The sequence below is a fragment of the Notamacropus eugenii genome, chromosome 3, assembly GCF_028372415.1.
Source record: "Notamacropus eugenii isolate mMacEug1 chromosome 3, mMacEug1.pri_v2, whole genome shotgun sequence".
Classification (NCBI taxonomy): Eukaryota; Metazoa; Chordata; class Mammalia; order Diprotodontia; family Macropodidae; genus Notamacropus; species Notamacropus eugenii.
Genome location: NC_092874.1, coordinates 93,815,059 through 93,840,675, shown reverse-complemented (window position 1 = coordinate 93,840,675; position 25,617 = coordinate 93,815,059). Strand labels below are relative to the sequence as shown.

Here is a 25,617-nt window from a genome sequence, read left to right as displayed (position 1 = left end):
TAGTTAATAAAAAGAGAGGCTGATCAGCAAAACAGATAAGGTATACTATCCTACAATAAAGGTCTCATTTCCAAGATACATACAGAACTGATTCAAATTTGTCTGACAAAGAGCCATCCCTCAATGGATAAGTGGTCAAAGGAAATGAAGAATGAATTTTCAAAAGAATAAATTCAAACTATTAACCACCATATGAAAATTTTCTCTAAAATAACAATAGAGAAATACAAATAAAACAAATTTGAGGTCCAATCTCTTACTTGTCAAACTGACAAAGCTAACACAAGAAGAAAATTACAAATGTTGGAAGGGCTATGGGAAAACAGGTGCATTATTGCACTATTGGTAGGATTGTGAATTGGTTCAGGCATTCTGGAAAGCAGCTTAGAACTATTCTCAGAAAGGTTCCCTTTGTCCCAATTACACAACTAAGATTATACCCCAAACAACACAGAGAGAAAGGATCCAGACATATAAAAAATATTTGACAGTTTATTTCATGGCAGCCAAAGATTAGAAACTTAAAGCTGTTCTCTTATTGGGGAATGACAAAACAAATAATGCTACATGAATGTAATAAATTATAATTGTGACCTAATAAAAGGCGAAAGAAGCAGTCTCAGAAAAAAATGGAGTGATTTTTATGAACTGATGCAGATTACAATGAGCAGAACTGGGAGCACAATTTACATAATCATAGCAATAGTATAGAGAAAAACAACTTTGACACACTTTAGAACTCTGCTCAATTTAATAAAGAACCAACCATAGGTCCAAAAAAAATGAAGCTGAAACAGTTTACTTAACTTCTAAAAGAAAGGTGAAGAAGTTAAAATGTAGAAGGGAATGAATATTTTCAGATATAGCTAATGTAATAATTTGTTATACTAGACTATGTAGATATTAATTGAAGGCTTTCTTTTTAATTTGATTTTAAATTTGTTTAATGGAGAGGATATTGAAAGCAATAGATAAAAAATATTTGGCACTTGAAAAATCAAAATGATGAGATTGCTGATTTACTCTGATACTAATAATTAATTAAAATTGTGTTATTATATGCACTTTATATTCAATGGACCCAATTCTCCCCTAACAAATGGACTGAATTTAATCTTGGGGATTCTGTCTAATAATTTTATTTAAAGTACATTGCCCTTATGTGACCTTCAGAATGTGGCTTGTGTCTCTTAAGGGTCCTCTGCAAGCATAATGGGTCCAAAGCAATAAACATAGCAAAGATTATTAATGATGCATAAAGATTGGTGACTAGTATCAAAGCCTCTGAAATAAAGCACAAGTTATAATCCTCTATCTGGTTGGGATCTCAGTTTCTTTTTTCCCTAAGAGGTTCACTCTTAGTCACTGCAAACAACACCAATAAGTGATGTTCTTGTTGTGTTGAATGGAGTCAAGGATCTGGATGGAATGTAGCTTCTTTTCACCTGCCTATTTCCTTATTGCTCCTGCTGGTTTCCTTGCTCTAGCCTCTCTCCCAAGATAATGTCTCTTGACTGATGTCTCTTAACATATTCCATAATTTTCCATGCATTAGGCTTGAAATTCTAGATTATTGTGGCTCCTGAAGGTCCCAATTTGTCTCTGAAACTTATGATTTCTCTTGGTTACTAGTTTTAGGTTCCTCTCTCTTTACAGCAAGGTTTCCAATAGCCATGGCCACAGTTCATGACTTTACATATATGTGAATGCTCAGGAATTTTTCCAGCCACTATAAGCAGGATTTTCTTCTAAATACACAATTGCTACATATGCACAATATTTTTTTTTTTAATTTTTGAAGTGTTTTCACTGGCAGCTTGCCTTCTTCCTTTTTCTAGGTGGCATGGTAGACGGAGCATTAGGTTCAATCAGAAATGGATGAGTTCAAATTCTACCTCAATTACTAGCTGTGTAACCTGGGATGAATCACTTAACCTCTCTTAGTGTTGACTTTCCTCATCTGTTAAATTGGTATAATAATAACTTCTACTTCACAGAGTTGTTGTAAGGATCAGATGAGATAACATATGTAAGGCACTTTGCAAAACTCAAAATGCTATATAAATGCTATCGATTATTACTGTTATTTGATGAACTTTTAAAAAAGTAGATTAAAGTTTCTTAATACAAATTAATGCTCACTTGATCTGTGGAGCAATGCAATTATGCTATGGATTCCAGCAAATACTAAAAACTTGTGGGTCAATATCTGTGTGGTTGTGTCTCATAAATATGTGGTTATTCTTCTACTTTTAGATAATTTGAAAGAATATCTATATAATTACATCCAAGGAAATTTTCCTGAGAATGTTAAATTAATAAGAAATAACAAACGAGAAGGACTGATTCGAGGAAGAATGATTGGAGCAATTAAAGCTACAGGTACAACATATTGTATACTTTTTCCCTTGGGTAAAAGGCCATGCATATCTCAGAGACAGTGTGTGATGTATTAAAATCCACTAGTGCCTCCTTTGTCTTAGTTTAAAGAGGCAGACATAAATTCAGTCCCAGGAGATACACCAAACCTCTGAATAGCTCAAAGTTGATTCTGGCCCACCCCATAGACGTATGAGAGCTTAATCAGAATTTGTTGCGTGGCCAAGCACAGAAGTCCCACTTGTTATTATTTGCATTTAAAATAATATCAGCTTTGAATAAGCAGCAGTTAATACTAAAATGTAACTGAACACTGTTGCTTTGATTTTGTTGATTTGGAGGGTTAAAATGTGTGTTGCTTCCAAGGCTCAAACATGGCCAACACATTCTGTGACCTTGAATTTGGGGCCAGCTTTCCACACTTTAGAGATGTCTGTTTTCCAAGTGGAGGCACGATTCCTCTTGTATGCAAATCTGATTGAGAGATAATTAATTGTAAGGTTTTCTAGCACAACTGATTCATCCTTGTGCCTTGGGATTCAGAGATCCCAACTTGCTTCAAAAGACAGTTCACTTAGTCTGTTTCTAATTGTAAAAGGCTTTGGAAAATAGGACTTGTTTTTGTCGTAAGAAAGAGTATTGCCAACTGTACCAAATACAAATTGTTTGTGACAGATTCTGTTCCATTGGAGTGGGAGGAGGGGATTAGAAAAGAGGGAATAAATCTGAAAACAAATTAACACTAAATAAAACTTTGTTTTTACTTGACTTTCTTTGACTTGTTTACGTGAATCTGAGATGAATGCTCTTTATGGCTTTTTGCTTGAATGCCAAGAATCAAGAACAGAAAAGCTATTAATGGCTTAGATTTAATTTAGTTTTTCAAATCAAATATTTTTAGGCATCTGCTATGTGCCATTCCTAGCCTTCAATTATCCTCTACATCTTGACTCTTAATTTCCTAAGATGCGCTGGAAAATCATCACCCTGTGTCTTAAAAGCCACCTCTGTGCTTACCATTACTTCTCTGTATTTTTTTGCTTTCCCTTCATCAAGTCTTGTTTTTGAATTCTGATATTCCCCAAGGATATTCTGAATTGAAAATTGAAAATTTTCCTTGTTGGGGGTTAACAGAAAGTCCTGGGACTAAAACTATTTCTTCAATAGTCCTTTCGTAATGCTGAATTTCTTTTCAGAAGTATATCCTACATATAAAATTCTATCAATCTTTTCTTCTCTTACTCTAACCAAGATGAGGTTAAAGTGAGGAAAAAGAAAAGTACCCCATTAATTTGTGGCAGTTAAAACAACATGTGGTTAGACTTTAATCATGTTAGTCAAAAATCATTGGTTTGTTCTTTTGGTTATTGTTTGTTTATTCCCTCTCCTAGTAAAAAGTTGAACTTGAATAAGTTCCAACTATATTAAATTCAATAAACATTTATTGAGAGTTTATGTCCTGCATATTTGTGGGATAGATACTGTAGATAAAAAGATGAATTAAACCCAATCCCATTTCTCAAAGTATTTAGTCTAGTAGAGGAAATGACAAAGATCTGCATAAATGCAAAGATCTGTACAGATTAGGACCTGGTTTCAAAAACAAGACACTGCATCTCTTGGCTCCAGACATTTTCTCTGGCTGTCCCCTGTGCTTAGAATGCTCTCTTTCCTCATCTCTGTTTCCTGGCTTCCTTTAGTTCCTTCAAATGGAAGCGATTTAGTTCATGAAACATAGACAGTCTACCAGCGCCATGCCAGGAAACTGAATTGCTTTCATTTGAGCTGTCTTAGGAAGATTCTGAGGATCACCTGGCAGGATGAGGTACCAGATACTGAAGTCCTTGCTCGAGCTGAATTGCCAAACATTCAAACTATGCTTCAGAGAGTGCAACTCCAGTGGGCTGGCCATGTTGTTCAAATACAAAATGTACACTTGCCAAAAAGACTATTTTATGGAGAAATGACATGGGGCAGATGATCACCTGGTGGTCAGAAGAAGTGATACAAGGTAACTCTCAAGGTCTCTCTCAAGAACTTTGGATTTGACTGTGCAACATGTGAGACACTGGCACAGGACAGCTCAGCATGGAGTGCCCACATCAGAAAGGGTGCTGTGCTCTATGAGCAAAGCAGAATTGAGATGGCACAAAGTAAACATAGGATGCGCAAATTTGGAGTATCCACCCCAAATATTCACACGGACTACCTGTGCCCAACCTATGGTAGAGCATTCCGAGCTCGTATTGATCTGATCAGCCACAGTCGGACACACTGAAACTTCACTTTATCATGGTGATATCATTTCATTCGTCTTCAAAAACAAAGGACAACAACCAACCAGGTTCCTTCAAGTCCCAACTAAAATCCCATCTTTTGCAGGAAATCTTTCCTGATTCTTCTTAATTTTAATGTTTCCCTCTGTTAATTATTTCCTATTTATCCTCTATATAGCTTATTTGAACATATTTGTTTGTTGTCTCCCATATTAACTCATATTAACTATGAGTTCCTTGAGCACAGGGACTTTTTTTGTCTCTTTTTGTATTTCTGGTACTTAGCATAATGCCTGGCACATAGTAGTACCCAGTAGGTACTTAATAAATGTTTATTGACTGACTGACTGGCAAGTGTCTAAGGGAGTTCCAGAAAAGGTGCCATAAGAGATTTGAGTGGCTTCATTGTAAAAACAGCCTCTGAATTAGTCTGGAAAGATGGAAGAGATTTCAAAGATGGCAATGTGAGCTGAAGGAATTTCAGGAGGAAGGGATAGTATGCTTCCCTTGGAGTAAGCGAAAGAAAAGATCATAACCAAGATGGTTAGAATGTCCTAACGGTGTAGACATGTTGTTCACAGTGGTTGTCCCACCTCCGGAGCTCAGGACTTTGAAGAAGCCAGGGCAGAGAAAGAAGTAAAAACTTATGAGGGTAATTGGAGGGAAATAGAGTATTTACACATGCTAACCCCTTCTTGCCTGGAGCAAATATCTTTTCCACGGCTTCTAAAATCATAAAATAGTGCTACAAAATGAGCAGATACTTGCTCCTTTGAAGAAAAGCTGTCACAAATCTGGACGGTACTAAAAAGCAGATATATCACCTTGCCAACAAAGGTCTGTAGAGTCAAAGCTGTGGTTTTTCCAGTAGCAATGTATGACTGTGAGAGTTGGACTGTAAGGAATGCTGAGTGTCAGTAGAGTCAATACTTTCAAATTGTGATGCTGGAGATTTTTGAGAGTCTCTTGGACAACAAGATGATCAAATCAGTCAATACTTAAAGAAATTAATGCAGACTATTCACTGGAAGGTCAAATACTGAAGCTGAAGCTTAAATACTTTGGTCACGTAATAAGAACATGGGACTCGTTGGAAAAGACCCTGATGTAGGGAAAGATTGAAGGCAAAAGGAGAAGGGGACAGCAGAGGATGAGATATAGATAATGCCATGGAAACAATAAACATGAACTCAGATAGACTTGAGAGATGGTGGAGGATAGAAAGATCTGGTGTGCTGTGGTTCACAGGATTACTAAGAGTTGAACATGACTGAACAATAACAACAGAATCTAGGGTCTTTAGAAGATAGTTTTTTCAGTTATTAGTCCACAGACATATAGTCAAGAGGCTTTTGAATAGTTTACAAGTCTTTGCTTCCTTCGTTTCTTGAACTTGAGTCATATTTACCAACTTATTTTCACCATTTTCTCCCTGCCCATCTTTACATTGAAGTCATGAAGTTTTATAGCTTAGGGTAGGTTAGATTAAGTCATAAGGCCTTGAGTTTTTTGAAGCATTCCTCTACCTTATCATTCTTTGCAACAGATACTGGTGCATAAGTTATAATGATCCTTATGGTGGTTTTTGAGCTTAATGTTCATCATGAGCATTACAAGGAAGGATGATGAAGAGTCCTATGAAATGATTTTTGTTGTTATCCTTGTATGCCCAGTGGATCCAACTCCATGGACTTCTATAGTTGCTTCTTCATGGAAAATCTATGTAGATTTCCATTTAGCTATACCTTCCTTATGTTATTCCTCTCCTGTTCCCATAAATGAGTTATAGAACACAGAGACAGATACTTACCAAATATGTTTGCCACTATTGTGGAGAATGTCCTGTCCAGAGTCAATTCCCTTTAGCTGGTTGGATCCTTTAGATGCTCTTATTTGTGGATTATGTTGTTCTGATTGTGTTAAGCCCTGAAACACTCCAGCATTTCCTTAATAAGATTTATACCACTTCAAAGAATTATCCTCAACAAGATAAACCAAGTAGAAGTAGGATATGCAACTGGATGCACAAACCATTGGGCTGCTCCACAAATGCATACAACTTGGACAAACACTTCAGATGGACAATGAACCTCTTTAAAATTAAATAGGTATAAGATAAATGATGATTTTCCTTACATCTAGAAGCATTGTTAGGCAGATTAGAGTAGTGTCTCTGTGAATACTGACTATGCGTTAGACCCTCTTTAGTTGACTGCAGTGGTAGAAGAGGGTCAGTACAACATTTATGTCCTACATAGTGTGTAGTTGATGCAATGGTCAACATAATGCATGTTTTACATAATGTTTACAATTACTGACAAACATTTGAATGTTTACTATGGGCAATCCACTGTGCTCTGCACTAGAAAGAGAGAGGAAGAAGTGTAAGAGAAAGTCCCTGACCCCTCAGAGAATAACTGGAGGGGTAGTAGTGACTGATGTACTTCATGATTGTTATTGATACTGCTCTGGATCCCCCTCCACATTGATCTTGTCTCTGAAGGAAGTGGATTCTCTTGGGAGGTAGTGGCAAGTCTTTAAATGAATTCTGGATGACAACTTGTGAAGAACCTTGAGGACAAAATTCTTGTCCAGGTATAGGTTGGATAAAGCAGACCTATGAGATCCTCTCTAAATCTGAGATGGTGATTCTCTTATCTGATAGGGTAGTTTGCTTCTTAGCAACCTTGAAGAATTTCTGAAATGATGCTGAGATATATTGGATTAACAACTTTGTGTGGAGTCAGACAACCAGAGAAATTGCCAGTTCCAACATTGGTGCTGGAATCAGTGGTAAAGTATGTGAATATATATTCCAGGTTCTGCCTAGAATTTACTAGGGAACCAGCTGGCTTTAATTGAATAATTTGTCAAAGAGTGCTTGTATCCAAACTGAGATGGCAAAGACCTAACTGGCCCTCAACAACTCATCTATAAAATTTTAGTTAAGGAGGGAAGGGAAAAAGGATTTATAGTTTCTACTATATGCCAGTCACACTACATAAGACAATAATTGCAAAGTGTTAGTGCCTAGTACATAATAAGCAATATAAAAATATTAGCTTTACAAATATCCTCCCAATAACCCTTTGAGTTAGGTACTATTATCACCCTCACTTGACATTTGAGGAAACGGAGGTAGACAGAAACTAAGTGATTTGCTGAGGGTCACAAAACTAGTAAGTATATATAGTAGGAATGCTACTAGCAGCTGCTGTGGGGATGTAAGACCAATAATACCAACACACGGGAAGGCTGCTAACCCAGGTTCTTGATCTGCTTTTCTAAAGGAAAGACAGCTTCATAAGGGTTAATTATCTTACTTTAATTAAACAATGAAAAAGATATATAAGTAGAGAGAAATGAGTATCCAAGAAAGAATCCAATAGACAGGGTTCCAACTGTCTAAACAAAGTCATAGATACACCTGACCAGGAGCACCAACATCTGAGTTTGCAAAGCCGAGAAGGAGGGGTGTGTAAAGGGGGCGGAGCGCCTTAACAAGGCTACTCAGAGTCTCCTCTGGCCAAATCACAAAGAAATAGTCTTCCCATGAGTGAACCCCAAAGCAAAATATCAACCTCCCAGTATATATAGTTTTCAACTAGTAGGTTCAGAGCCAGAAGGCATTACAATTCAAGTGATTCAGTGCTTATTTGGTTCAATGCCAAAGGGTATGAAAACCTATGTGACTCAGCATGAAATGTATCACAGCTGTGAACTGGGCTGAAGTTCAAAGCAGCAAGACATCCATGATAGAAATACCTGTGTACCTTTAGACCTGGGAACACAGTCCCTGTTCAAAGCGAAAATATGTGGTCACATAGACCTATAAATGGACAGGGAAAATCTTATGTTCCCTTAACCCTTCAGTATCTGAGGTCAGATTTGAACTCAGGTCTTCCTGACTCTAGGCCCAGCACTCTACCTACTCTGCCATCAACTGAGATAATTCTGAAGGTCCCTTCTTTACTCTAAATCTAGGACCCTATGAAACACAGTCCCAAATCAGGACCCACTTTAACTGATTGACCTGCTCTATGATCATGGAAATCTTGCTTTTTGACTTATGCAAGTTTGTGGAGTTTGTAGAAAGGGGTAGTCTTACTCAAAGTAACAACAGCTATTGGATCCATATCTCACCAAGATGGTGAACTTTCACTGTAGTTTCCTGGGGGCAGTACTTCAGCTGACTGCCTGGACAAAAACTTAAGGAGAACCCTACTGACCTGCTCCCTGTTCTGCACACACAGCACTCCATCTCCTATCTCTACGTACTTGCATTGACCAATTCCCACTGATGGAAAACCCTCCTCCCTCACTTCCACCTCTCAGAATCCCTGGTTTCCTTCAAGACTCGCTCAAGCTCCACCTTCCTCATGAAGCCTTTTCTAGTCCCATTCTATCCAGCTACAAAGGCACCTCCTCACCAAACTACTTTATATTTATTTTGTGTATATGCTATCTATATAGATATAGATATGTTTATATACACACATAGGTGTATTATGTATGGATATGTTATTACATATAGATATATATGTATTATACATGGATCTTTATACGTATTCTATATGGAGATATATACATATGTGTGTGTGTGTGCGTGTGTGTGTGCGTGTATAGTATGTGGATAAGTTGTCTCCCCCATTGGAATGTAAGTTCTTTGAGGGCAAGGAACTGATGCAGGTGAGTCTTTGTGTCCTGTCCTTCATACAGTTCCTCAATATAGTAAGCATTTGATAAATATTGATTGATTGACCAACAAATTAACCCAATCTCTTATTTGCAGTCTTCCAGTTGCTATGGCCACTTAGTTCTCAGGATTAATCACATTCACTTCTCTGTTGCCATGGGAACTTTGGAAAAATCAGGCACCAATCTGTCTGTGTAACTAAATTAGAACGTGGCTAACATTCTTTAAGAGAGTTTTGTATTCATATGTGTAAGCTTTTGGAATTGCAACAATTCCATTCAGAAAGAATTTTTGACTAAATTTACCACATTGGATCTGATGTGTGATTGGTAGCTTCATTCATATTTAGAATTTTATTCTGAGATATATATATGTAAATATACATATATATGTGGGTGTATGTATATATATATAAAAGCAATTGAATGACAGTAAAGGATTTCATTAACTATTACACTTTTCAGTTCAAAAAATGTTTTTTTTCAGGGGGTTCATGTTACTTACAAGACAAAACTTGAAATTTTCTGGTTTGGCATTCAAAGCGTTCCACATTTTGCCCCATTTTTATCTCCCACTCTTTCCTAATACAAATTCCACTCTAGCCAGGTTACTCTGATGATGATTTTCCCTAAAGAAGATAAATTCATTCCCACCTTGTTAATTTTGCTTTCCTTCCATGTAGAATGTTCTTTACTCTTCTCTCCACCTCACTTGGCATCCTCTCTGCCATCTAACTAGTCCCAGATGTCCTATAAGCCTCTGCTCAGATCTTCCATGCTTGTCCAACATGACTTCCCTGAGTGCAGAACTGGCCGTGCTTTTCTGTTTGTATCCCCAGTGCTTGGCACAATGCTTTGCACATCATACTTGATATTGATGTTTTCTCATTCACTCATTCATTCCATTCACCGAGAAACCTCCTTTGACTGTAGTGATCTCTCCCTTCAATATTATAGCACGTATCATATCACATAATTTACACTTTATTCTGTAAAATCATAATTGCTTTCTGTTTGTTTTGTATGTGTTAGACATACCTCCACAACTAAATTATGAGTTCTTTGAGAGCAAGGATCTATTAAGCTTCTTTCATATTTCCCAAAGTATCTAGCATATATTTGGTATATCTTGAGCAATACCCTTAAATTATTTAATTGATTCAAATCTTCTGTCTTTCAAGACCTTACTCAATTCCTGTTTTATCCTCCTCAATCCTAGCCCACTGTAACCCTTCTCTTTTCTGAAACTCTATGGTACTTACTGTCTACACTGTCTTTGAACTTAACGTTAATGGCATATAACTTTGCATTATTTGTTTTGTTATTTACCTGTTGCAAAGTCCTTGAATACAGAGGTTATGTCTCATATTTGTCTTAAACTCTTACAACACTGAGAGCTCCTTGAGGGGAAGGTACTGGGTTTTATCTTTCTTCATATCCCCAGCACTTAACACAGTGCCTAGTATACATCAGCTGCTTACTATATGTTTATTGATTTGTTGATAATACTGAACATATAGCAGGTGCTCAAGAATGCCCATTGAATCTACTTGTATTTTAACATGGGTATTTTGGATTGAAGGAGTAGTGGCATTCAAGCTAAATGTTATTAGGATCTACTAGACCTTTGGTTTTCTATTCCTAGGAGAAGTTCTTGTGTTCCTAGACAGCCACTGTGAAGTGAATAAAAAGTGGCTACAGCCTCTATTGTTTGCGATCCAAAAAGACTACAGCATGGTGGTGTGCCCTTTAATTGATGCAATCAATGCCTACACTCTCAAGTATAAGCCATCTCCTATCGTCCGTGGAGGGTTCACCTGGAATCTGCACTTTAAATGGGAACTTGTCCCTCCATCTAAATTACTAGGACCAGAAGGAGCTGCTGCACCAATAAAGTAAGATTTCTCTTAATAGATAGAAAACTAACTAATGTGTACTTTATAGAAAAGAATGAACTGTTTATTTTACAGGCAATTCCTTCAGTTTCTTGTGTTCAGTGTTAGAATTTCAGATAGACTGTTACTTCTGAAATTTTTCATGTACACCTTTATTCAGTGACCTAACACTTGACAGCTACCTGGAAAGTTTTAGTTCTCTGTACATTTCACTCAAGATGAACATTATATTCCAAAGTATTCATGGTATTGGTGCCCCATCTAATTTCACAGATGTGTGAGTAATTGTTAATGATTAATAGTTAAAAACATTAATCAAGACATGTAAAAGGTCACTGAGTCTGATACTATCATTTTATAGATGAGGAAATCGAGGCACAGAGAGGATATGTGATCTGTCCAGGATCAATATAACTAGTGTCTGAGGCAGGATTTTAACTCAGGTCTTCATGGTGGCAAGTGCAGTGTTTTCTCCACTATGTCACCTAGGTCCGTCTATTTTCGGTCTTATATTCAGGTGCGTATGAGCATATTAATCAAATTAATTATATGGCATCATTTCTGTAATTCTGCACAAAAGGTACATCTTATCAAGGTCAAACAAAGACCTTTTCACCAGTGATTTATGGTCTAGAGTTTGGACTGGAGTTAATATGATTTTCCTAATTCTTGTCTTGGAAAATTTTGTTTCTAATAATGTATGTATACATATATACATGTATGTGTGAATATATATGTATACAACACAAAACAAATTTAATTTGCTGTTAATTATTTGCTTTAAATGATCTCAGTCTGAAGTTTGTAATTTCTCTTTCACTGAACATTTCTGAGAGAAATAGCTTCTCCTGGATGCTATAAAAAGCAAAGCACTTTATAGCTGAAGCAATTGCTAGGGGGCAATCTTGCCTAAGTAACACCAAAACTATATGTAGATTTAAATCAGATGCCAGAGGAATGGGGTTAGAAATATTTTCGTTTTTAAAAAAATTAGTAAAAGAGGTATTGTATGGGGAAAGGCCATCTATGACTGTATGGAATTGGTCAAGGAGAGTTCTTTCTTGCAAGAAAGAGATTTTGCCTCTATCTTCATAGGGATATGAGATCTCAACCCATCAAACTACATCTTTTCTTCTTTCTCCATAAACTTTCCTCTTCCTGCTAGCTGAGAGGAGGAAAGGAGCAAAGCTGTAATGATTCTAGGCTAGCCTCAAACTCAGAAAGCCAAATTTATACTAAGGAGGCTTTTAACAACTAGCTAAAAGATGGTGAATTATAAAGGAAGACTCTAATCAAGATCATTATATTATGATGAAATTTATAATAAACTCCAAAAGAAGAGGCTAAAAGCAAGTTTGGGATAGCTGAGAAAGAAACTTGACTGTGTTACATTTTATGCTCTACCCCCAACCCTTCCTGTTACTGTCTGAGAATGGGGAAGAAGGAACCTGGGGGAGGGGGAGGGAATATTATAATGTAGAAGTGAAAGTAGAAGGAGAAGAATGAAATAGTAAGGAGGAAGGGAAGAGGGGAAGAGAAAACCACCTTCCTTGGTAATTAATAAAACATGGGCATTAACTCTTTAAATGGTAGGGTTGAGGTTTTTGTGTTGTTGTTATTGTAAGGGTTTTTTTGTCAATGTATGCAGCCTTCTTTGGGTAAGTATATCACACATTTTTTAGAACTTTCTGTGTTATTTTTAGTAATAACTTTTCCATAGAGATTATCTGATCCACAAAGGGGTGTGGGGAGGAAGATTAATTAAAGACTACACAGAAGTAAAAAAGCAATTTAATTTTATTTTTGTTTTAAAAGGATAAACTCATTCAGTTTTAAAATCACACCTGTGTAGGCGTGTGCACGTGTGTGTGTGTGTCTGTGTGTGTGTGTGTCTGTGTGTGTGTGTTCCATACAGTCAGTTTAGGGAATGATAGAAGGAAAACTAATTGACAGGGGTGGAGGAAAAATATAATAGGTAAAAGGCACATTGTACTGGGTGCTAGCATCTGCTGCAAAGACAATTTAAGTCAACAATAGCGAATCTTGGTTTAGCCATGTTCAAAAGCAGTAACTGCGGTGCCAAACAAAAGCTAGATTCAAGCAGCTAGATAGTACAGACCTTGCTGAAACAGGACCAAGGATAGCTCCTTAGGAGTTGGGTCAGTAAAGGTTTCACATTTTAAAGCAGTACCTGCAGAAGTGAAGATAATTTTAATTAAAGGCTGAAGGATAATGAAAGAGCCACCATGAGCTACGTTTGTCATATACCAAATTCTTTTATGTTGTAGGTTTCAGAATGTTATCACCTCTGATAATTTCTATTAGAAATGCTCTTTAGTTTGTTGTGATACCTCCCCAATTCCCATTAAGCTTCAAAATTTGGTTCATTGGTTCATGGTGCTCTTTTCCTGCTGCCACTACATCTTCTTCTAACTTCATACTGTTTTAGCTAGTTGTCCAAAATCTCCTTAGCATAAGCATGGCTTTCTGGGTTTGGGGCTAATTTAGAATCACTACTCCTTTTCTTCTCTCAGTTAGCAGGAAAAGGAAAGGACATGGAATGGAGAGAAAAGATGCAGTTTTACATGTCCAGCTTTATCTATGAGAGACTATGCTGGCTTTATCCTCTCATGTTCTGCTACCGTAAGCACTTTTCTTGAAAGGACTTTACTATGACGCACCTCCATCTAATATCATTAATTGGTTCTGCAAAAATGTGATATTTTAATAGAATTATAGAGGACAATTCAATTAGATAAATACCATAAATGTTATTGATGTAATGATGTTAGTGGGTTTTGGTTATAGCATATTAATGACACTGTGAAATGGTTTTGAGTGGGAAAATAATTATGCAGGGTATAGCTATATTGACTGTAGAAAAACAGGAAATTAGCATAATAAACCAAAGGCAAAGTTAAAAAGTTACAGGGAACCAGGTCTTAACTTTTTATTTAGATTTCCTTTTTATTGAATCTCTTTTTCCAGATCCTTGTCTTAGTGTCAGTCAGTTCAATTCTAAGTTGGTTGTGAATCAAGCTTAGGTATTTTAGCCAAAATAGATTTGATTTGACGAGGCTACTAGGTTTTTTAGACATGCTCAAATCTGCTTTCTAGCCTCAGTTCTAGACGTGTGACCGTTTGGCTTGTTAAAGGTTTTTCTAATCTGATTGGCTCTCCAAAAATTCTTCCTTTTGGCCTCACAACATCTTTCAAGAACATTACACATTTCCTTGCATCCTAATCTCTTACATTTTTCCTTCTCTGTTTCCCAACTTCTCTTTGAGAATTGCTTTTTCGTATAATTAATGTCTCCCATAAGTTGTCCTCCCTCTTATTCCTCATTTCTCTTAATCACTTTCCCTCCTATTGCCTTGTCAAGTGAATTTTATTTCTGTACACCACTATGTGAGTGTATTTTCTCCTTTGACCAGTTCAGAGTGCGATTCAAATACTGCCTGCTCTCCACTTCCTCCTTATTTATGTAGACTACTTGCATACTCTAATAATGTGAGATAATTTTCCCCATCCTTCCTCTCTCCTCTCCCCAGTGCATTTTTCTTTCCCTCCCTTTCCATTCTTTTTTTAAGATCATCAAAACATAAAAGATTTTCTGCCTAATTAGATTCCCTCTGTGATCATTTATGATAAAGATCCAAGGGGATACATGTACCATTTTTCCATATTTGAGTATAAACCATCTATCCTTGTTTAGTCTCTTGTGATTGCTCACTTATATTTCTCTTTTTATGTTTCTCTTGTCTCCTGTGTTTATATTTCAACGTTTCTACTTAGTTCTGGTCTTTTCATCAGGAATGTTTGGAAGTCCTATTTCATTAAAAGTTCATCTTTCCCTATGAGACTATATTCACTTTTACTGGGTAAGTTATTCTTTGCTGTAAGCTGAGATCTCTTGCCTTCTGGAACATGTCAAGCCTTATGATTCATTATAATGGTGATACAATTTAGAATTCTCACCATTAAATTGTGACTCTTTAAGGCCAGGAATTGTCTTATCCCTAGTGAATAGTACGGTATCCTATCATATAGTAGGCACTTAATAAATGTATATTGATTGACTGACTTCTATTGATGAATGGCTTCCAAATGTTGGATGATGTTCTCAGAGTCCTATTTGGTTCATTTTAATTTTCAGAGGATTTTTTCTTGGTAAAAGGTTTTCTCTATCTTGTTCCAAGCTGTTAATTCTCTTTCCATGTTTTTCTCCCATAGTTCTCATTTCTTTTCCTGTTTTTTTCTCTAGCCCTTTCATTTGGTTTTTTAAAATCATTTTTAGCTCTTTAAAAAAAAAAGTCTTGCTTTAATCTCTTCCAGGAATTCTGGTTGTACTTGTTCCTAGGTAGCATTTTTCTTTGATGCATTGCTTGTAGGAGTCATCCACTTCTGGGTTTTTTTATTGAGCATCCTTGTCACTATAATAGTTCTTTATGGTTTTTTTTCTCATTATTCCAATTTCTCTTCCTGATTTGAACTGTATGGTAGCTTCAGGTTCTGCTCACTTCTGGGGACAGTATTTGAGCTGTCACATTTTCTTACCTGATTTTCCCTCAGGTATTTCTGTTGTTTTCTTGTGGTATTAAATATTGTGTTATTCCAGGATCTTAGTTCAGATTAAAGACCTTCAAGTGTTCTGTGATGTCAAAGTGGTGTAATGTGGGCAAATTCTGTTCACTGCCATTCTGGTCTGAGCTCTTCAAGTTCCTGATCCAGATCTGAGTCTGAGTAATATGTTTGTGGACTTATTATTCCTAGTTGGAAGTTCCCCTGCTACTCGACTCTGACACTATAATTCAATTAAAAACTCTGCACATTCAGAGTGGCCAAATAACAGGGTTCTTTTGGTCTGAGATTGTTGTTTTGGTTATTCTGCTGCAGGCTTCAAACCTGGCTAGAAGTTAGAAATGCATCTCTGCTCTGTTCTTGAGGTAAGAGCCACACAGGTATTTGTTTCTATGTTCCCTGATCATTACATAATCTAGGGCCTGTGACCATTCCTTATCCTAAAATCTACCCCTAAGTGCAGGTCCCCTCCTGAGTCTGCTGTGGATGTGTGAACTGGAACTGTGTAGTGAGCAACAGAGCTACCAGCAGGCACTCATTCCCACATTCTGCACTAGTTTGGGGTCCCTATCTTCCTGCCCTGGTGCTTATTGTCCTGGTGAGTAACCCCTTGGAGATGCTACAATACTCTAGATAGCATACTTTTGGATGTACCTTATCCCCAGTGTCTACAGACCTCTCTATCTGTCTTCCTATGTCAATATGGACTGAAAAAATTATTCACTGTGATTTTTCTCTTGAATTTCTTGATCAAGACTTGCTCTGGTGCATTTTCTAGGACTTTGACTCCCAATCTCTCAAACACATTGACAGTTCTTTTTCTCCTTCCCCTGATTTCCTGGGCAAGAAAAAAGTTCTTTTCCTGCTGGCCTAGGCTCTGGGTCTTTCTATATTAACCCAGGAGCTGTCAGCTTCACTTTCTTGGAGCTTCCTCTGGCTCTAGTCCCTATAAGTTTTTTCACATCTTTGATCCATTTCTTTTTTCTTACCTGATTTTCCTGAAGCAACTTTGCTAGCTGGTTATTCTGGCTGATTTTGCCCTTTTGGGTAAGCTTGACTTCTCCAATTATTTCTGTAGGCAGACATCTAAGCTCTGATAACTAGAGGGCATATGACCTAGGGCTATGAAGTCTAGACTTCTGTGATCCTTGAACATCCATTCCCCATGCTTGTTCTCTGCAGAGTTCCCCAGAAGACCACTCTTATTTTTCTCTTTAAAGCCTATGCATGACTCCTCTTAGATTAAGAGTAGTATTTTCCTATTTTCAAGAAAGTTTAAAAATAATAAAATTTAAAATGAAAAATTGAAAATTCAACAAGCATCTGTTAGGCAACCACTATGTATAAAGCTGTGGAAGATATTAATGTCAGATTAGCCTTTCAAATTTCCCTATTTAGGTCAAGGGTATCTCTTCATTGCCTCTCCACCCTCGTCCCCAATCAATTGTCAAATTCTTTCATTCTACCTCCACAACAACTTATCCATATATCCCTTTTTCTCCATTAACATACCACCCTATTTCAGGCCATCATCACCTCTCAATTGGCCTATTATAACACAGCTAGGTTCTGATTATTGTCAATAATGAATTCTGTCTGCAAAGTGGTTGTATGAATTTGAATTTGCACTTGAAGTTGCATTTGAAGTGATAATTATGTAAAATATGGTCATTGTTTCAGCCTAATGGGAATATGCAATGCAAGTTCAAACAACATGATCTCTTTGAGGGATTCATTATTCCCACTGATCAGAACCTTGCTAGTTTCCTAGTTGCCTCCACAACCACCAGCAAAGACAAACAACAAAAAAGCTTCTCCTTGCCACCAACATGAAAAGAGCTATAATATCAGAATTATTAACCACTTTTCATAGCTTTTTTATCTCCCAATCTTTAGCCCTCAGCTCCAAGTGCAAATTTCACTTCATTTCAACATTTTCTTGGAGTCAGTGTGGTCTAGGGAAAAAAATGCTAAAGTCTGGAGACCTGGATTCTAATACCACTTCAAACACTCAAAAGCTATTTGACCATGGGAATCAAGTCATTCAATTTCTCTGAATTGGTTTCCTTATCAGTGAAATGTGGTAAGAGTTGTACTATTTGTTTTTTTGGAAGGGATGGAACCAAGATAGCAGAGTAAAAGCAGGAATTTCTTGTGTTCTCCCCCAAAGCCCTCCAAATACTGTAAAATAATGACTCTAAACAAATTCTAGAGCTACAGAATCCACAAAATGAAAGATTAAAACAAATCTCCAGCCCAAGATAACCTGAAAAGTCAACAGGAAGGGTATATCACACCAAGCAGGGACCACAGTGCAGCTATGCTGGCACAGGTGGGAGCAAGCCTCAGGGGATTGAATCACTGGTAGCTGTGGCAGTTTCCAGACTTCTCAACCCTTAAACACCAAAGAGAGAATAGAAGGTCAGAGGGAAAGCTCTGTGGGACCTGGGTGAAAGAGGATCATGATGTCTGGCCAGAGTCTAGCCCCAGCCTTAGGGAGGTGGGAGAGGTGGCCACAGCAGCAATGGTGGCAGTGGCTGCTTCTGGAGCTCTGGGCCCATAGATGGTGGGAAATTGCATGGCTAATAGAAAAACCCTGAAGCCCGGGACAGTATAGCCACCCACACTGGAAGCAGAGTCCTATCTTGTCAAAGAGTTAGGAAGTCAAGTATTTGACTGGGAAGATGAGTAAACAGCATTGCAAACTCAGACTATAGAATCTTACTTTGGTGACAAAGAAGATCAAAATGTACAACTAGAAGACAACAAAGTCAAAGTTCTTACATCAAAAACCTCCAAGAAAAATATGCTTTGGTTTCAGGCCATAGAAGAGTTCAAAAAGGATTTTGAAAATCAAGTAAAGGAAGTAGAGGGAAAATTGGGAAGAGAAATGAGAGTGATGCAAGAAAATCATGAACATCAAATTAACAGCTTGCTGAAGGAGACCACAAAATACTGAAGAAAATAACACCTTAAAAACAGGCTAACCCAAGTGGTAAAAGAAGTCCAAAAAGCCAATGAGGAGAAGAATGCCTTAAAAAGCAGAACTGACCAAATGGAAAAGGAGGTCCAAAAGCACTGAAGAAAATAATTCCTTCAAAATCAAAATGGAGCAAATGGAAGCTAATGACTCTGAGAAATCACTTAAAGTTTTAAAAGCAAATGTTAAACAAATTGTTTTACATGCCACTGGGAAATAAGATATAAAGGCAATAGGGGATAGAAATCTATCTTGCCCTTCAAGAAAGTAGAGGGGAAGAGGATAAAAGGAGGGGGGATAATAAAAGGTAGGGTAGACAGTGGGAAGGAGTAATCAGAATGTATGCCATCTCAGGGTTGGGGAAACAAAAGAGATGGGGGAAAATTTGGAATTCAAAATCTTATGCAAATGAATGTTGAAAACTAAAAATAAGTTAATAAAAAAATAAAGATCTGAATAAAAATAATTGTATTACCTCACAATGTGGTGAGGAAATTTCTTTGAAAATCTTGAAATGTTGTACTAATAGAAACATTTAATATATCTAAGATACTATGGGGTTGGTGGAATAGCCAACCAGCAAAATTTTTTTTTCCAGCCACATCACAGCAACAGACTAAAATAATAACATTCCAAGGTAGGGGATGAAATAAAGTCAGGTGCTTTTTTCCTATCCTGGAATTGGAGGTTAATTGGATTGCTATAGGAATGCTACTCAGAATAATTTCATATACTAGCATAGATTGACTACCTCTAAAGGATTCCCTTTTAGATGTGTTTAAGTTGCTCAGTTTTCTTAGTGGAAAGGTCTATATTTTGGATATTAATCTGTCATGAAATATAATCCTTATAAATCTTTGAGTGGTAAGAGTCAGCATTTTGAGTCACAAGTTATACATTTCACCCCCAACCATGTGATCATGGCAGTAAGCCTCATATTATAGCCATCTAGTGACAATGTGGCTAAATTAAAGGCATAAACTAAAGTCATAAAGCTAACACAAAGGCTTTTAGTTCCAAGTGATGAAAAACTCCCTAACCATTAGTTTTGTCTAAAAGCACACTTTAAAAAGAATGGAGTTGTTTCCATTTGACCTTCAGGCACAGAAATGGTAATGGTGACGGGGAAAGGGTGAGGTAGCAGATGATCACTTCTTTTGGATCATAGCACATCGATTCAGAGCTGGGTATTGTAGAGGGATTTGCGTTCAGGTAAAGGCTGGACTTGATATAACTTGTGAGTTCCTTTCTAATCCTGTGAAGAACTTCTTAACAATTAAAAATGTCAGAAAGGGGATGGGTTGGTTCAATAGGGAGTGAATTCACTCTCATTAGAAGTGTTCAGTTGGAGGTTGAGTGTTTTTTTCAGCAAAGGCTGAACTAGATCCCCTCTGAGATTGCCTCTAACTCTGGGATTTCATTGCTTCTTAAACTGTGGGTTGTGACCCCATATAGGGTCATGAAAAATTTGGCAACAGTAAAAATTTTCTGAATGCACAAAGATCAGAAATTAATCAAAAATCAAACTAGTAATGAATCCAAGGTGTTTCTGGCAGTGCTTACCCATGTTACATCGCAACTTCACTGCAGCCTTGGTTCTGAACACAAAGCATGTGGACTTTGTGCGGTGCATACCCTCAGGCCATGCAATGCTAACTAATTCTGCTCAAATATGAAAAGCATTTGCACAGCCCTAGGTTGGAGAATTTTGATATAGAGTAGTGAAAACAAAGATTCTTTCTTGGGAAATTCTGGATTTAGAGGGTTTTTAAAATTCTTACCAGATAGGAAAAGAAAATATTCTAAAATTTTGAATTCAATAAAAACAAATCACTCCTATTTTTTGTTGTTGTTGTCAAAAAAAAAAGCAGATATTCTAAGGGAAAAGGAAATATATGTATATAATACATGTTTTTAGGGTTCTGTCCAGATTTAAATTCATTATGTTAGTTTCAAAACATAAATGTTGCATTACGCATAACTTAATAGGTTCATAAAATGATCACATTTTGAAGTTTTAGATTAGTTTATTTAAATAACACACATTGGCTAGTGGAATTTATGTTTAAATATTTTGTTTGTTTTGTCATAAATGGAGCCATAAGCTGCCAAACTTTAGGGAATTTGTATCTTGTGTTTTCGCTTATTTAAGAGAAGTAGGAAAAACCTGGAGAAGAGACAAGATTGTCAGCATTATTAGAAAGCAAAGACAAATATTACCAAAAAGGATCCTAAGTCCTGAAAAGATGTCAAATAGACCCATTCATTTTCATAAAAGGAGCTCAAGCAAAAAGAAAGGGATGAGAGAGAATTCCAAGCTCCCTGAGTAGAACTTTTATCTCATGGAACTCTGTCTAATCAAATCAGTCTCATTTTCTAGTTGTCAATATCAATGAGTCCTATTTCCTCTGATGTTTTATTTTTATTGAAAGATAAAAATGTGAATATATCTGAAATTAGAATATTAAAGTAGACTTCAGTGACTTAATCATATTTTCATAGTTTATGGAAATAATTCCTTAAATAATTTTGGCGAATTTCTTAAAATTGAAGTTTTATTTTTTCCTACCTTTTCACATATTATATTTCTTAATTTAGCATTATTATTTCCAAACAGAAGTTTTTTTCCCCTGTGCTGAAACAGGTGAGAGAGAGCTATGAATTAAAGTTTTACCTGGAGGTATTTGTCTAGTAGCTTATTCAATCAATTATCTCTTACATGAGATAAAAATGGATGAAAAATCAAGTCTGGCTCAATTCATCTTCATTTACATAAATTTTAAAAATATGTTAAAACAAATGAAATTTCAGTTTAATATTCAAAATTCTGATAAATGTAAATTGTCACCTTTCAACAAATAAATGAGTCGATTCATTTGTGGATCTTTAGGGGTTATTTAGGTTTATACTTCTCAATTCTAAAATCAATAATACATTTTACCTTTTCTGCTCTGAAACTTTCCAGCAAGGAGAGTAGCAAATTCATCATTTCTAATCTCTACAGGAGTAAATCGAAACATTGAGTCTTCCGATACCTATTTGGGTGCAGAGAAAAGCATCCACCAACCATTAGATGCAAAGGTAACCAAAGAAAGCTTACAAACAAAGATGACACAGAATCTTTCTTCCATCTCATGTGAAAATGGCAGAGCCTTCGAGATAGAAGAGCTTTTTGCTGTTGTATTTGAGAATTATTCTGAATTGCTTATTCTCAAATGCTATCTCATTTGATCCTCATAATAGTCCTGTAAGTATTATCATTATTATTAATATCTCCACTGTGCATACATGGAACCTGAGGATCACAGAAACTAAATGTTTGGCTCATCTTCATGTAATTTTGCTCAATTTTCATGTGTGTGATAGTAGAGTCCAACCCAGGGCTTTTCTCATTCTCATTATAATAATGGTATGGTATGAATTCAAATTTCCCCCCCTCAGTTTGCTTTACTCAACATTCTGCACACTCCTATGTATTTTAATGTTAGTAAAATTGTAGCTGGTTCTGACATCTAGCTCCCTCTAAATTACCTGCAACTGAAGAGCTCCTGCTGCCCACATTGCTCTCCTGTCACCAGTTCCAAGCAGTGAAGGGCAGTTTCACCTTGAAGCATTTGTCTGATTGTTTCTTTAACACAAAGCTTTGTACATAGGATGAAATTGAGGTGGATGGAAAACCCTAACTTTAAAAGGCAGGTTAATGTAGTTCAGATTATTGCCAGAGTATGGTAGTGAACCAAAAGGTACAGGAAAGCCATTCATTTCATACTTGGCAAACAATGAAGATGCTTCCATAATGTAGTATCTATCACTTGGTTAGCTTGCAAAGTGTTGTGACCTCACAAATGGGAGATATTCTAGATACTTTCCAATTTAATATAGCTCCCTCACCAAAATATGGCTCCAAAACAGAGTTGGTATTTATTTTTACCAAAATCATTCAAGAAACACAATAGGGTATTCAAATCTGTAGTGTATATGACCAAGAATTGAAATTCACAGAGCTTACCTTAAAGAGATATTTTTTAATTGTTATGTAATTGGAATTAGTGAATCAAAAGAACACTCTGTCAGGATTTCCCCCACAAGAGACTGTCTTTAAAAGCAGGGACTGTTTTTCCTTTTGTTTTTATATCCCCAGCACCTAACACAGTACCTAGCATCTTGCACATAGTAGGTACTTAAATATTTAATCAAATTGGAAAGAAAGGAAGAAGGTCTAAAGAACTGAATTATGTATAACTTTACATTTCAGGGTCTTCAGAGGCAATAACCTTCAAGTTTGCAAGATGGTGATGTTTGCCCATAAATTAAGAGTGTATCATGTTCCCAATTAAGCAAGACATGTCCCAGTTTCTAGATCAAAAAAATGAATGCAAATGATATACAGTGTGAGTTGAAAATGACATTGTAGAAGGACATTGTAGAAGTTACTGATTCTAAAATAAAACAATGTTAAGGATTATAGGAAGAATACATAAAAAGTTTCTACTGTGGCTCCTAGGTAACTCTGGACATAGAAAATCAGGAAAAGCTGATCTTCAACACCACCTCAGACACTTATTAGTGTGACCCTAGGCAAGTCATGTATGCTCTCTGAACCTCAGTCTCCTCATCCATAAAAATGGAGATAATAACAACACCACCTAACTCCTACGGTTGTTGTAAGGATTAAAAGGAAATTGTATATATAAAGTGCTTTGCAAACCTAAAGTGCTTAGTTAGTTCTATTTCTATTATTATTATAGTCAAATTAAAGTGATGTAATAGGACAGACGCTCATTCTGGGAGAGGACATTAAGGAGCTGGGGAAGAAATGGCTTCCTTTCAATGTCTGCACAGGTGAACCAAGCTACCTTTAAAACTACCAGATGTTGTTCTCTTTCCAGCAGTAAAAAAAAAAAAAAAAAAAAAAGTGGTGATGATCCTGATCACCCAGTACAGTACTTTTAAGGACAGAACCTGTTCTTGTGATTGCGTTCGTCCTTCATTGTTGAAGAAGACCATGCCAGCAGAGAAATGATGACATGACTTGAACAAAGTCAAAACACTTGACTTTGTTTTGAGTGAGGGAGAGCTGTACAAGGTCACCAGCCTCACTTCTCCTCCAGAGCCATCTGAATCCAGAGACCTGATATGCCTCAGGATGACTGGAGATGACCGAGGAGGCACTTTTAAGGACAGAACCTGTTCTGGATATGCAATCGAAGGAAAGAGACTATTCCCACTCAAATGGTAGGGGAATGCAGAATGACCTTTCCCAGAAGTAGGCCTCTGGCATCTCACATATGGATGCCTTCATCTTAGATGATCTGGATATGCATAAAGCCCCATTACAGTGACATAGAAGCTTGTTATTTTGAGGATGAGGGAATAGCTTTAGAGAAAACTTCTTTAGTTGATAATGTAATCATCAATTTCACTGAACAGCAGCATGTTATACAGCCCAGGAGATCAGATAAGACAGATTCTTTGTTCTATTGTGTTTTTAAGAGGTTTTTTTTTTTGGTTTGTTTTGGGGGGGGGGGTGTTGTAAAAGAAGAAAATGTAAGGGGAATGCTAACATAAAGCTTTTGTTCAAGGAAGCAAGTTCCAAAACATGTCCCGGAATTGGTACAGATTCAGTTCAGTGACCTATAGACCTACATTCCAGTAGATGATTGGTTATCTGGTACTGACAACTTTATAGATAAGTGAATTTTCTAAATAAAAGGGAGATTCCAGCATTGGAATGTAAAATTTAACAGAAATCTAAAATGTGTCATATGCTTCCCAGCTTTCTTAAACCAATAAATATAAGCTACTTTTTTTTCTTAATAACTCAGAGCCATCATTATGAGCAACATTATGCTGTATCCTAGAGATAGTCAGCAGTAGCATCACTTGTAGATGGTGTGGAAGGCACACGCTAGGAAAGTATTCTTACTGATTCTTCTCCTTTCTCTGAAGGCAAGACAAATTGGAAATTCTACATGGGATATACTATAGGGTATACCAACACAATGTTCCATGCATATCTATGTTTGGGATAAGTTTATTGAATTATGATATTTTGTTGAATGAAAATTATTATAGCAATTTTAGAACTTGATTTCCTGGGGAAAAAATATCTTTTTTCTTGGTCATTACCTTTTAAAAAAAATAAAAGTGGAAAGAAGCATGTTAAACCACAAAACTCTAGGCTATATATCATAGCTACCTTTCTGAAAAATTAATTATCAGACCTATTATTAAAGACTTCTCTTAAGTAGTTTTCTCAACCATCAGAGAATTTTATTCTCCATTCTTGATGTCATGCCCTTTGACTGGTCAACCTCCTTTAAAATATTTACTCTAATTTCTACATCATGAACACAATGGGCCACAAGCTCATAAGTTTCTATTTTCATCACTTAAAAGTAAATTTGTTCATGAAAACTGAAAATGGTACATCCTTTACCATTTCATAAATTTGTGCTCAGGTATTTGGTGGGGGAAGTCGCATAGCTTACTCCAAAGCTTACAAATTAACCCACATCTATAAATTCATATGTCTGATATAATAGAAAAGAATGATGGCCATGGAGTAAAAAAGAGAGAGGTTTGCATCCTAGTACTGACACCTTGTGATTATGCACAAATCAGTTCCCCTCTCTTCCCTTCAGTTATCTGTAAAATGGGGATAATAACACACTACCTGCTCTAAGATTATGGTGATGAAAAAAATTTGTAAATCTAAAGGAGTTATATAAAATATGAACTATTATTATTATTATCATAATGATAATTGACATACATCTACCAACATGATGTCAGGCCATGATTTCCTCCA

General features: G+C 36.5%; 1 protein-coding gene across 3 annotated transcripts in view; it reads left to right on the top strand.

The window, feature by feature from the left end:
- The window catches only part of LOC140532968 (polypeptide N-acetylgalactosaminyltransferase 11-like), an 82,248-nt gene that overhangs the window by 41,534 nt on the left and 15,097 nt on the right, over positions 1–25,617 (top strand). For all 3 annotated transcript variants that reach the window (XM_072652166.1, XM_072652164.1, XM_072652165.1), the window contains 2 exons: positions 2,257–2,382; positions 10,996–11,245. In XM_072652166.1, the coding sequence (XP_072508267.1) occupies positions 2,257–2,382; positions 10,996–11,245 (376 nt within the window). The remainder of the gene's footprint in view (positions 1–2,256; positions 2,383–10,995; positions 11,246–25,617) is intronic.